At 38.6% G+C, this 14,709-nt stretch overlaps 1 protein-coding gene across 1 annotated transcript; it reads left to right on the forward strand.

The window, feature by feature from the left end:
- Positions 1-1,173: 1,173 nt before the first annotated feature.
- LOC120800930 (cytochrome P450 4V2) lies at positions 1,174-8,978 on the forward strand. The gene is made up of 11 exons (XM_040147409.1): positions 1,174-1,639; positions 2,956-3,068; positions 3,670-3,755; positions 4,201-4,391; positions 4,551-4,620; positions 4,745-4,871; positions 5,007-5,180; positions 5,806-5,908; positions 6,529-6,663; positions 7,384-7,563; positions 7,702-8,978. The coding sequence occupies exons 1-11, from the start codon at positions 1,447-1,449 to the stop codon at positions 7,878-7,880; spliced, it is 1,551 nt and encodes a 516-aa protein (XP_040003343.1). The 5' UTR covers positions 1,174-1,446; the 3' UTR covers positions 7,881-8,978.
- The last annotated feature ends 5,731 nt before the right edge of the window (positions 8,979-14,709 follow it).

Below are 14,709 nucleotides of genomic sequence, written 5' to 3' on the forward strand. Positions count from 1 at the left end.
ATATATATATATATATATATATGTATGTACATACATATATAAAAACATACATACATATACATATATAGACATATATACATACATATATATGTATATATATATATATATATATATATATATATATATACATATATGCATACACATACATATACATATATATACATACACATATATACACATTTATATACATACACATATATACACATATATATACATACATATACACACACATATATATATATATATATATACATATATATACACGTATATGATATGCTCATGTACTTATATACACATACATGTTTTTTATATAATGATACATTGATGATAAAAATGATACATTTTTTATACATATGATTTTTTTGTGTTGAAAAAACATCATGTTCTTATTGTGCTCTTATTAAGAGCACAATGTACATACATATGTATATGTGTGTGTCTTTATTTGAGGTGTATATGCCACTTCAGTCAGATTAAGTATTGTGTCATTCTGACATCTGGTGGTCGTAATAAGAAACTGCAGCATTTTCTGTGCTTCAAATACTACGCTAAGGAGCATCAGGGCATGACGTAACAGTCTATGGAGCAGTCTATCCCCATTTGCTGTGTATTTTCAATGTGTTTTCAAGTACATATCCTACAGCGATGATTAAAAAAAAAAAAAAAAAATCTAAGCTTTTAAATAATACTGAGAAACTTGTCTTGAAAATCTCAGGCATTGTGTGGGCTTTTGGTTTCTGTGACAAGGTTCCAAGTTGAGTATATCTGCAAGATACAAGATAGATCAAGGTGAGAGCAAACATAACTGTAAAATAACCATATCACCTAAATGTTCTCATGATTAAAAAGTTACCCATTCAAATGAAGCCCAAAATGTCTCTGCAAATAGAGATTCAGAGTAAACTTAATATCCCTGTCATTGTCTACATTATTTCATAGCTTCCAACAGTGAAATTTATTTGGTGCTGAGATAAGGCTATTATTCATTAACCAGTCAGGTTGGTCGTGACATGAATGGATGTTGACTTGAAAAAAATACCAGACAAAGAGAGAGTAAGTCGGTCAAAGGTCAGGGCCAGTCAGCGGCTATTTGGTAAATAATTAACATCTTCATTATATAATTTGTGCTAATATTTACAGCTCACTCTGTCTTTGCATGTTTTAGTAGCCTAATCATCTAACACCTATCTCTCATATAATGCATCTTTTATTTCCCTTTAAAGTGTTATATAACACTGCCCTAAACTATGACATTGCCCAAGCGCAAGAAATGGCAAGAAATGCAGTGGCCTCCCTTAACCCAGTAAATTTTCAGCGGATTGACAGCAGCGGGAAGGAGGAGTAAGGGCTAGACATGTCACAGCCCCTTTATAGTAAAGGCATAGGACGACAGCCTGGTGCTACTACTTAAACACACATAAACTGTGTGTACAAGCTGCAAAAAAGATGGCAGTTTTACTTGGTAGTTACATCATACCTTTACTTGGAATAAGCATCTTCATTGTTACTCTGACCCACATCATCTACAAACTGCTCAGCAGTTACCTGCACAAATGGTTTGAGATGAAGCCTATACCCGAGGTGGAGGGTACATACCCTTTCATTGGAAATGCACTGCTGTTCAAAACAAATGCAGGAGGTAAGAAAGCAATCAACATGCTGCAACAAGAGGCTGCATAGACTGATTTATGTGCTGATTAGTCAATGCTCCATTACTGCATGTACAGTGCCTTCAGAGAGTATTCAGATCCCTTCACTTTTCACATTTTGTTACGTTGCAGCCTTACACTAAAATCATTTAAATTAATTTTTTCAACATCAATCTACACTCAACACCCCATAATGATAAAGCGTAGACAGAATTTTAGACAATTATGCTAATTTTTCAAAGAGGAAAAACTGAAATATCACATTGACATAAGTATTCGGACCCTTTAATCAGTACTTAGTTGAAGGACCCAGCAGAGATTACAGCCTCGAGTGTTCTTGGGTACAACGAGACAAGCTTTGCACACCTGGATTTGGGGATTTTCTCCCATTCTTCTCTGCAGATCCTCTCAAGGTCTGTCAGGTTGGATGGGGACCGTCTGTGCCATTTTCTGGTCTCTCCAGAGATGTTTGACTGGGTTCAGATCAGGGATCTGGCTGGAGTCTAGGGATCTAGGGAGTTGTCCCTAAGCCAGTCTTGCGTTTTCTTGACTGTGTGCGTAGAGTCATTGCCCTGTTGGAAGATGAACCTTAGGCCTGTTTCCCTGCCTCTCAAAAACACCTCCACAGCATGATGCTGCCACCACCATAATTATCCTTTCGGAATTTTTCTCCATTCTCTACACAAGATATCTGGACCTCAGCCGGAGTGACCAGGTATGGTCACTCTTACCATGGCCCTTTTTCCCCAATTGCTCAGTTTGGCTGGGGGGCCAGCTCTAGGAAGATTCCTGGTTGTTCAAAACTTCTTCCATTGAAGAATTATGGAGGCCACTGTGCTTGGGAACCTTTCATGAAGCAGAATTTTTTTTTGGAGCCTTCCCCAGATCTGTGGCGAGACAGAATCCTGTGTCTGAGCTCTGCAGGCAGTTCCTTCAACCTCATGGCTCGGTTTTTGCTCTGATATGCATTGTCAGCTGTGAGACCGTATATAGACAGGTGTTTGCCTTTCCAAATCATGTCCAATCAATTGAATATACCACAGGTGGACTCCAGTCAAGGTGTAGAAACATCTCAAAGATGATCAAGAGAAATGGGAGGCACCTGAGCTAAATTTCAAGAGTCATAGCAACAATTTATAAAATTCAGTTTTTTCTTTGTCATTAGGGGGTATTGAGTGTAGATTGATGTTGAAAAAATTAATTTAAATGAATTTAGTATAAGGCTGCAACATAACAAAATGTGAAAAACACGAAGGCCTCTGAATACTTTCTAAATGCACTATATACAGTTGTTTCTTCATTCCAGATTTTTTCCGTCAAATCGAGGATTATACCCGAAAGTTCTGTAAAGCACCACTGTTTAAGCTCTGGGTTGGACCAGTGCCATTCGTGGTTCTGTATCATGCTAAAACTGTTGAGGTATGCTGACTCACAACTCCACATTTACGACGTCAAGTATACAGCTGTACATTAGGTGTAACTTGGGAATGTCCACATGCTTTATCTTGTAAATATGTCCCTTATCCAATCAGTCATCTGGCTAACTGACTTGGAGTAAAAAGTGTTTCCTTTTTTTAATTCCACCTCAGGGATGTATAAAGCAAATGCAGTCTGTGTCCAGACATAAATACAACACCTTGGTATACATTTAAAACAACTCACAGATTCAATGTGGTGGGGGGTTACAGCACTAAAGCTGAGTTCAGCCGGACGCTTAGTGATGTGGTGATGTGACAACCTGTTCTGTTTAGGATGACATTTTAAACATTTGCATTTTAAAGTGCTACATAACTGCTACTGCTCATCATCCCAGCACTTAAACCCCACCTCCCTCTTCATTTCCAGCCTGCACTTACAGTATACAATCAGTGGTTAATCTTTAGGATAGACACTTGCAGAGTCAATATAAATAAATCTCTTGAGTGGTACAATAATAACAGCACAATAAATTCACTGGATTTTGTACTATATATTTTGCTGTTTAAAATATTATTGTTTGTTGACAAACCGTCTATTGCAGGCAGTTCTGACTAGCTCCGTTCACATGGACAAGGCTTCCTTATATAAATTCCTCCACCCTTGGCTTGGAACTGGCCTTCTTACCAGGTGTGTACCTGTAGTTCTCCTCTGCATGATATTAAAAGCCGGGGAGTAACAGTCAGAAAAGGAAACTGTGCGTCTGAAAAAAAAAGATGAATGAAATAGATTACTAACAATATTAAGTTTACAGCTATGTCTAAAATCCATACAGTAGACTAAGTCTAAGCAGGCTCTAAGTATTTCTTAGTATTTCTTATCACACTGTGTGTGATAAGAAAACTTTTTGGTAATCTGTTTGTTCCTTTGGAAATATTGAAACGATGGTGGAGGAGCTAGGGAAAATAGAAAAAAAAAATTAAATTTAATAAAGTAAAAGTATATTTCTGCTCCTCCTGTCACTTGTTTTCATCCTATTCCCAGTTATCGTGATTTCTATAAGAATACGTACATAGGTCCCGTGTTCTCTCTCACCCCTAAAACCCTCTTTGATTTGTTTTCCTCCTTTGATCAGCACTGGGCACAAGTGGCGTCAGCGGCGGAAGATGTTGACTCCCACCTTCCACTTCTCCATCCTGACAGACTTCTTGGAAGTGATGAACGAGCAGGCAGAGATCCTGGTGGAGAAGCTGGAGAAGCAGGCAGGGAAGGGTCCCTTCAACTGCTTCAGTCACATCACCCTCTGTGCTCTGGACATTATCTGTGGTGAGTATATGGATGGTGCATGTATGGATGAACCTTTTACGTCTACTTGCATATAAAGCATACTAACTTATCAATATGTTATAAGAAAAGATACCCAGCACCTTATACTGGATTCTGGATTCATGTACTGAAAAGTCCCTTTATACGACTCCTTTTCAGAAACTGCAATGGGAAAGAAAATTTATGCCCAGAGTAACTCTGACTCGGAATATGTCAAAAATGTGTACAAGTGAGTTATTTTCATTTTTTTTTTTCATATTTGTAACATTTGTATACAGACAGTAATGAGTTAAAAATGATCCGATAGATTCAGTTCATATTTGTTGTCTTTTACTTCACTTTGTCGTCCTCAGAATGAGTGACATTATTAGCCGCAGACAGAGGACACCATGGTTTTGGCCTGACTTTTTGTACAAGTACTTTGGTGATGGTCAGGAGCATGACAAGACGCTCAAGATCCTACACTCCTTTACATACAATGTGAGTAATGGAGCCAATGGTTTGAAAATCAGTGAATATTTAGTGTGTTTATCATCAGAAACGCACTGATTTTCCCCCATTAATTCATGCAGAGGACGCAATCATAGGATAAAGATCCACTTAATTTCTTCTCAGGTGATACGTGAAAGAGCAGAGAAGATTTCCAATACTGCATCAGACAGCGACTCTGACCGGGGCACAAGGAAAAGACAGGCATTTTTGGACATGCTCTTGAAGACGACAGATGAGGATGGCAACAGTATGAGCCATCAGGACATTCAGGAGGAAGTGGACACCTTTATGTTTAGGGTTAGTGGTTACAAATAAAACTCACAGCATAATAAAAAGTATTTAAAGCTGCACCAATCAATATTTTATACCAACAATGGATCAAAGGACAATTTGTAATGAGAAAGGAATTGCTCATAGTGACAAATCCGTAGAGAATTATCACCCAACTTTGCAGTGCCCCCTCAGGTCTACAGAGCGTATTAGTGTCTTTTATCTCACTCTTTTGTTTCAACGGCTCACCACTTCATTGTTTTGGTTCGCTCTCACTGCTTAACCTAAACTCTCCGATACACCCACAAAACCTGCTGAGCACCAAACGGCAGACAGAGTAAACGACCAGCTGGTGAACAGGGCGGACCATTTAGGAGCTTAAGGGCCGGACATTTCCCTCAGCAGTCGGTGAAGCCCGAAACAGAGCGAAAAGGAGAGCGAACGTAGGGTTTTTGTGGAGTGGCTAGAAAAGCAACTCCAAGTGAATGCTATCATCTGCTCGATGTGTGCAACTGTTTGCTAACAAGACTGCAATGAAAACTTTTTACGGTGATAATATGAAAATGTTGTGACCAAAGCAATCTATTTACTGCAGCTTTAAAGTCTTAAAAATTAGTTGTTTTTTCTGTATTTAACTTCCTGTATTTTGCAGGGTCATGATACTACAGCTGCGGCTATGAACTGGGCCCTACATCTGCTGGGCTCCCACCCTGAGGCGCACAGCAAAGTTCAACAAGAGCTCCAGGAGGTGTTCGGTAACAGTAACATGCCCTCTCCCCCTTAAACCCACACCTTCTTACTTTCATGAGATCATTTATTTTCCTGCCCGAAGGCCTTTTGACTCATCGTTGTTCAGACTCATTTGTTCTTTACAAATCAATGGGGGCTCATACAGGGATAATAGCTGTGAAAATCCTTGCCAAAATACATAGAGAATAATTGAATTATTTCCACTCCTGTGTGGATTTACCATGGCCCTCATGCATTTTTCCATGATGTAAGCTACATGGCCTTGTAGCAATAACAGATAATAAGTGTGCATCGGTTTGAGGATCTAAACTTGTCCCTAAGCACAGACGCTTTCATTTTTTCATATTCCCAACATGACTCTTGAATGAACGTATTATCGAATAAACACAACATATGCATAAGGTGTGGCCCTTAAACAACACAGTGCCATTAAACTCCTATCTACAGTACAAGGTTGAAAACGTATGTCAAGAAAATGTCAAGGATATAGAAATTGCAACAGCAAAAAACTGGAGCTCAAATTTATCAATAATGGGTTTGATCTATGAACTAGCTTACACTCCGCTCTGTTTATCTGTATTCTGCACTAAAGAGCTTAACGGTATTCCCTGTTTGATGTTTAAAGGCACATCTGACCGGCCTATTAACACAGAGGACCTGAAGAGGCTCAAATACCTGGACTGTGTGATCAAGGAGGCCCTGCGCCTGTTTCCCTCTGTGCCTTTCTTTGCCCGCAGCCTCTGTGCAGACTGCCATATCAGTGAGTGACAGATGAACGCTGACACTTGAATGAAACATTCATTTGTTGAGTGCAAATCCCCCAAGGCCGTGGTATTTTCTTTTACAAAAAAGCCAAGGGAAGCCAGACTTCCTCTACTATTTTCATTCATTTCATTTGAAAACATTTTTTCTTTGGCACATAACATTTATTTTTATGTTGTTGACGCAGCCATCTCTTCCCCACTTTTCTTTGGATTTCTTCAAATTAATAAAACGGCACCGATGTGGATTGCAACATGTGTTAAATACCAATCAGTTTGTCTGGTGAAGGGGTGAATGGTGCAGTGAGTTGGTTGATCATGTTAAGCTTGTTAACGGAACGCCAAATAAAGTTGGCATTCTTTGATTAAAAGGTATAGCACCCAAAAAATGGTATCAAACCAATGATATCATAGTTAAAACAACAACAACATCAACAGCAACAACAAAAACAATGGCATGAAATTACCATTGACTGTATAGTATTCGGGGTCTCTGTATCACCTTCCTTTCCCAAAAAAGCTTCACACACCTTTCAGCTGCAGCAAGGAGATGGATCAAATGCAAGCATAATTCAGGTTTATTACAACTGGGGTCTTATTTTTGAAGTTCGGACTATCATTCCTATCAGTAACAATAGCACTGTAATCACCAAGTTAACAGCTCAGTTTTTTTTAATGATGATTTTTTTCTTTTAACTAAGTTGTGTTTTTACCCGTAGATGGTTTCAAGGTTCCCAAAGGTGCCAATGCAATCATCATCACGTATGCGCTTCACCGTGACCCGCAATACTTCCCTGAACCTGAGGAGTTCAGGCCAGAACGTTTTCTACCTGAGAATTCAGTAGGAAGGTCTCCATACGCATACATCCCCTTCTCTGCTGGACTCCGCAACTGTATAGGTAAGAGCAGGAGAGTTGTACTTTGTGGTTTACTGGATCTGTTTCCATACATAGTGTAACTTCTGAGTGAGGCTGTTAAATCCGTGAATCATGTGTATAGCATTACTGCCGTGCGTTTTCCACCACAATGCTCCTCAGGTCAGCGTTTTGCACTAATGGAGGAAAAGGTGATTTTGGCGTCCATTCTGCGTAACTTCAGTGTTGAAGCTTGTCAGAAGCGAGAGGAGCTGCGACCGGTAGGAGATCTCATTCTCCGACCAGAGAACGGCATCTGGGTCAAACTGGAGAAAAAGACGCCTCAGACTTCATTGAACTAGCACCTGCTCCATTTCATATATGCATTTTCTCTAAAATTAAGTTCCTTTATGGTCTTTATTTACAATTCTTCCTCCAACACTTTAATGTATTTTCTAAATACCCTTTGAGAGGTCAGGTAGAGTAGAAACCTTGATTTTTTTTATCATAGTCCCCAAAAAACTAAGCCTTACAAAAATATATAGAGATCTTTTTTCTTACATTGTTAATTTTAGGGAGATACCTACATGTTGCCTATTCTGCCTCCGTGGATCAACAACTCAGCACTATTTCTGTGCCCCAAGAATGTTTTAACAAAGAGAGTAACTGTACAAATATGTTTTTTGTACAGTTATAATTTAAACACCAAACGATGATAGTATTTGTGAATTCAATGAAAAACTGTATAAAACATAGAATTTGCAGAGTAAGAATGAATCACTTTTAGAAAATTAAGTGGTCATTTTGAAGCACATTATTGATTATCAACTGGATGAAAATGAGATAAATGGTCCTACTGCATTGGAATCAGTCACTGCCATCCATTTTCTAGGTCACATTGTTTGTGATAAAAAGAAAATATACTGTACATTAAACCATTTGTTTGCAATCTACAAATACTTCAAATATAAATATTATAACTATGTATGACTTTTTTTGGTTCCATTTCTGTTTTTCAAATCTGTTTTTATCAGTATCCGTAAATGTAGAGGGACCATATCATATAGAATGAATTATTTGTTAATGGATTTAAACAAAAATGCTTTAAATGCTTAACATTTTATTTTTCCATTATGTTTGTAGAGTGAGTTTGTGATGTACACTATCTGTGAGATGTCAATTTTATTCATATAGCGCCAAATCATAACAGAAGTTATCTCAGGCAAATTTTCATATACAGCATTTCTAGACTGTGATCTCTATATTACTATTTACAGAGACCCAACATTCCCCCATAATGAAGCACTTGGGGACAGTGGTGAGAAAAAACTCCCCTTTAACGGGAAGAAACCTCGAGCAGAACTGGGCTCAACATAGCACAATACAAGTTCCACATAGAGATGTATAGTAATAATAATTATGATTATAATGATAATGATAATGATAATGATAATGATATCATTAATGATAACGATAATAATGACTGTAGCAGTGGGTGTTGAGCAGAATCAGTAGGTGGTTTGCAGTCACAGATCCAGAGGAGGAGAAAGGAGAGCGACAAGAAAGCACAAAACTACTGGAGAGAGAAAAAGCCGCGTTAGTAACAAGCATTAATGGGATATTGAGTATGGCCGGAAAGGGAGAGGAGCTCAGTGCATCATGGGAAGTCCCCTGGCAGTCGAGGCCTATAGCAGCATAACTAGGGGGTGGTTCAAGACAAGCCCGAGCCAGCCCTAACTATAAGCTTCATCAAAAAGGAAAGTATTAAGCCTACTCTTAAATGTGGAGAGGGTGTCTGCCTCCCTGACCCAAACCGGAAGATGGTTCCACAGTAGAGGAGCCGGACAGCTGAGGGCTCTGCCTCCCATTCTACCCTCGGAGAATCTAGTGTGCTGGTCTTGTGAGCTTGTGGTATTAGTTTGTAATGAAGTGCCTGAGCCCTCTAACTTAGAGGTTCAGAACAGGGCTCAATAACAAACGCTTTTACATAGTCAGTACATTTTAAAACACCACAACAAAGATAAGCCTTTCATTTGTGCAGTTTTTCCTCTGAATGTTAATTTTCAAACCCCTAGCTGCAGTTTTTCCCTTCTGTGACTCCATGCTATCTCTCTAAAAGTTTTTTTTCTTTTTCTGGTTAGATCATCTATTTACAGTCGCCCTCTTACTGCATATCCTCATGTCCTTTTTCTTGCGTAAGTTGGACTGTTTTGGGAGAGTTTGTGTAACTGAGGAAGAAATGATTTTTTCAATATTGTAAACTTGTTCCACACAATAAAATGTTGCTTACACTTTGACTTCCCAATTTAATTTGAAAGCTGCGTTGACTTTTAAAACAGAAGACATTTTCACATGACACAGTAGAAAAAAAAGCACGGGTGTAAATGATGAAGTCACTAATGGCTGAATTCCATTTAGCTGCATCAGTTTTGGGATCCTGGTATTGTTCATGCTGGCTCACTGTACTGCTGTTGCGCTTTACTGGGACACTTAGATAGTCATCTTTAATGTTTTTGGTAACAAATGTGCTTTTCGTACCAATGTCTGCTATGAAAATGACCTATTAAGTGACATTTTTGCACATTCCTTTATATCTGGGTCTTAATAGATGTTTACCTGCATCTGTCTAACTTTTGATTCTGGGGAGGTAGTTTAATCTTCGTTTGTCCGAACTTGTTTGCTTGTTGTTTGCTTAAAAAACTGCAGTTACTCGGCTTGGCAGTATGAGTTACCCTTTCACATTATAGAGTCATTCCATTTAGTGTTAATACATAAATATGTTGCTTTGAGGTGTACACCAGTAATTTAACATTGCACTTCCACAACGTTGGGACGCTTGCAGACAGTTGGGGAAAAAGAAACGGTCAAAATTGATGCTTCAAATGCTGGGATGTTGTGACTTTTAGGCCTTGTTCAGAGTGCCAGCCCAAATCCATTTTTGGCATATGCAGATTGGATTCAGATTGATTTTAGAAAGTCTGGACAGCAAAAAAAAAAAAAACCCATGAAATGCAATTTTTGCAAATCGGAGTCGAACCCAATTTGGATGTAGTCGAATTTCTACAGATGCATCTCAGTCGGGACTCTCTGACCGCTCACATCGGATTTCAAAGCGTCGTTTGTATCACATGCAACGTGACACCCAATGACAACGTCAAACCAAGAGTGACGGAGTGAGCAGAATCTATGCTGCAGCAGAGTGCTATCAGAGAGTATAGTTTTTTGGCGCTAAGACAGAGGACTTCTGTGACTTGTGACTTGACGGGGTGATTGTTTGAAAGGTATCCCTACGTCGTTGCCAAAACAACCCATGCAGATAGGTTGGTGATTCCTGGACACACAAATCCAATCTAATCACTTGCAAATAACAGTGCAGACAGTGTGTCCTAAAAATCTAATTTGAGAAACAAATCTGATTTGCCTGCAGTCTGAACAAAGCCTTAGTATGGGTCAAAATCCAAAAACATTCCATCCTGCATTTCCCATCATGTAACAGGATTGCATCTTTAATTAGACCCTCCCTGCCTGCTGAACATATAGAGCTTTCATACTCCACATCCCCAGTTTGTATCACAGAGTGTTAAAACCTCAAAGTCTCAAGACCAATAAAAACCCATAGGGCTATAGTGCCATCACTGTGAGATGATCTGGGATATTTTCTCTGACTTGACGAAAGAGACATAATACAACGCTTTTCAAAGGCAGAGCAGTACTCCACATGATGAGTAAACTTATCTTGATGCGTGACATTGGAGTACATCCTTAAAATTCAATCTTTTTCAAAAAAATGTGGTTCAGTGTTTGTTTAAGGGACAGAACTACTCACACTTAACTCTACAAATTGTCATTTACCTCTTGAGTTCTTTTGGAAAAGACCTCGGTGAACCAAAAACCTGAACTCTCATCACCCTGGTGGCTGGAGCTCTTATGAGAGCACAGTCAGGCTTATGATCATAATGAGCAAACACTCTTTACTCACTGAATCACATTGAGGTCAGAAGGATCCATCGTAACAAAGTAGTAATCATAGCGTGACGCAGTTACAAATGACCCCATCCATAATGTCATAGGATGATTTAGCTGGCACGCCTGCAAGGGTCATTGGCTAACACCAAAATGACATGACTGATGATGAATTGCGTGCTCTTTTCAGATGCTATTATTTGAATTATTGAGCACATCTCTAATCAATGGCTGGATAGAGCTGAAGCGCCTGCGCTCCAAATGAGGCAGGAGGAATTCATTTATCTGAGAATCTCTAATAAATGGCTCGGATAAAGAAGCATTTGCTCTGATTTGGTGTGTGGCTACAGTAGGTCGATTACATGAGATTCATTTTCAGGACTTTAGTCTTCTGTTAAGATTTTTTTCTAATAAAAACGCATTCATTTCACTTTGCTGTAAAAATCCAATGTACTCTGTAAAAATGTTTATAATGAGCCATAAGTTAAAGTATCTAAACATTACTATAAAAAAGTATGTGGATGACACCTGAATTTTTTTCTTGTTAGTTAAATATCAGTAAAAGTTTAATGAGAATTTAATAATAATAATTCATAGTTTGTCAGTACTAATGACTTCTGAACTTATTATTGACAAAGGCTGTAGAGATAGACTTCATAACCATAGCTGTTTGTTTTATTGAATACTTCTTTGTATATATATATATATATATATAAGTATACATAAAAAAAATAAATAAAATGGAAAAAGCTGAGGGTGTGCAGGACTGACCCCATTAGTCTGCTGAAGTTCCCTCAACTCTTCCATGCCTGGTGGTTCTAATTTACTGTGTTCACTGCAGTTATGTAAACATTTTCAATAACTTTTCAGCTGCTTGCAGCAAAAGCTGACAGCTCTGTGCGCACCTTAGTATCAGTTCTACGGTTACACAAGGAAAACAGAATACCCAATCATGAACAGAAATGTTTTTAACATGGTACACGACATTAGGTAGCATCAGTGCAGATTGGGCAGTAGGCAGGACTGCCAAGGAAAGTTTGCAAAGGTGAATAGGACAGCGGCCTATTCTAAGTCTATATGCAGTTTCAAATTCCATAACAAATGCAGTATGAGCCACTAAAGCACTGGTTCCCAACCCTGGGGTTTCAGAGAGCCAAGGGGTCACGAGATAAATTTGAGGGTTCATGAGATGATTAACAGGATAGGACAGAGTGAAAAAAAAATAAAGTCATTGCTCTGCAACATTTATTTTTCCCTAATCTTTGCTTAGTTCTTATGTAATCCTGGATGATGAAACAGTTTGAGAAGAAAAAAATATTTATTTGTGAAACTGCTCAAAGCGCACAGACAATGTTGTAGCCAGGATTTTTGAAAATGAGGTCATACATCCAGGCATCCCCTCCATCCCCAGACAATTTTGAACAGACCTTAATATTATTTAAAATTTTCTTTTAATTGGGATATTTTTCCATTCTTAATTAATTCATATGTTAATTCTTTATTTAAAAAACCTTTACTGTCCATGCGTTTTCTGAATGATGGTATAAAAGCCGTTGTCTACTTTACTAGGGCTAAATTCTGTTATTTGTTAAACTGTCCTAGCTACTGCATTGCATTTCTTCATTTTTTTTTCCTCCTTCAAGGGACACTGAGTCTAAAAGATGTTGGTATCTGCCTTTTGAAAACCCACGATGTGTAACTTAATGTTATAAAACGTAAACTGCACTTCAGGTCCCCAGTATTAATGGACAATAATACCGAGGCTATGACCTCTGCGCAGTTACAGCTCTGCTCACAGACATACTCTATGCAATCTGTGACAAGGAATTACCACCAGTCATTGCTCAATTTTGAGGAGTCAAAAAAAAAAGTTTGGGAACCACCGCAGTGGAGGGAGCAAGAGCAAAAGCTCTCAAATGCTGCACTTTTAACAAGGATACATTTCTGTCACTATAGTCTTACCCGTATGCCCAAAACTATTGCTTTTTAGCTGGAAAAATAAAGTGTGGTGCTACTTTAATACAGTCCGCCAGACACACGTGAAACACTGTGAAATAACGATAAAAACAACCATGAAAGGCTTCAGTCAAACTTTAACGTCAGCAAGTTTCATCTGAGACACGCACACACATGCCCTGGGGCTCTGTGATGAAATTAAATGAAACCACTTACAGAAAAAAAAATGATGACAGATTTTCCCATATCAACTCAATTAAATTGAAATTTTGTTGAATGGATCTTGAAATCTTGTGACCCAACAGGGAAACTAAAATACCCTGTAGTCTAAGGTCACAGTAAGGAGCAGTAGAAAATGACAATCATTTAACTGTCCTGCTTTTAATTACAGTGTAGTTCAAACCGATGTCCAGAGAGAGGCAGCATCGATGCTTTTCTAAATATGTGCAAAGAAAAGATGAGCATGGGTTCACTGTGTGTTGTAAAGTGTAAGTGAGTGTGTGTGTGTGTGTGTGTGTGTGTCAGACAGCGAGCGAGGGGGATGGAAGTACAGCACAAACAGCAGAATGTATCTACAGTTTTTTCATCTGTCTCGGTGCCCGGCAGCTTCATGTTAATGTGAGTGACAGCTGTTTTCAGCGTGTGTACAGTTTATAGCTTGTGAGTTTCAGATTTTCAGTGTTCTGACACTTGAATGACATATGATAAATGTGCAATGTCCCTTTGAAAAATGGTAAATCAACATGTGTACAATCTCAAGACACTGTGACACTCAGATCCACCACATTTCCCATAATAGATACAGTGCAGATTCTCTCATCCCATTATGAGAAAAATCTTATATCCGGATCATAAGTAAAAATTCTATTGAAACTGATTTATATATGACAAGATCAATCTAACCATGAGACAATACATAGTGTAGGCAAAGAAAGCAACCCACTTGCTGCCATCTGCAAATGGCACAAGGCTACATACAGTCTCAATAAATTCATGTAGTCTCGAAGCAGCAGACCTGAACTGACTAGCCTGAAATTCCCCTGGTCCTCTGGATTTTCTCAAGTTTGGAATATACCTATACAGAATTAACTCATCCCCATAGAAATAAGGTTTAATTTTCTCAAGATCTATGACTCACACAATGCAGTCATCTAATTATAATGTGGGGGCAAACGGGCACTCCGGTCAGCTTTGATCTCAGTTGGTGGGTTACTTGGTTTGACTCCTGTTGTATTTGCCTTAAAATGTCAAATGAGAACTTAAAGAATCAGG

The sequence above is a fragment of the Xiphias gladius genome, chromosome 15 (assembly GCF_016859285.1).
Source record: "Xiphias gladius isolate SHS-SW01 ecotype Sanya breed wild chromosome 15, ASM1685928v1, whole genome shotgun sequence".
NCBI lineage: Eukaryota > Metazoa > Chordata > Actinopteri > Istiophoriformes > Xiphiidae > Xiphias > Xiphias gladius.

Coding starts and splice junctions, on each gene's coding strand:
- LOC120800930 (XM_040147409.1), top strand. CDS start 1,447: ATGGCAGTTTTACTTGGTAGTTACATCATACCTTTACTTGGAATAAGC. Junction 4,621..4,744: donor TATGTCAAAAATGTGTACAA/GTGAGTTATTTT, acceptor TGTCGTCCTCAG/AATGAGTGACATTATTAGCC. Junction 5,909..6,528: donor AGAGCTCCAGGAGGTGTTCG/GTAACAGTAACA, acceptor TGATGTTTAAAG/GCACATCTGACCGGCCTATT.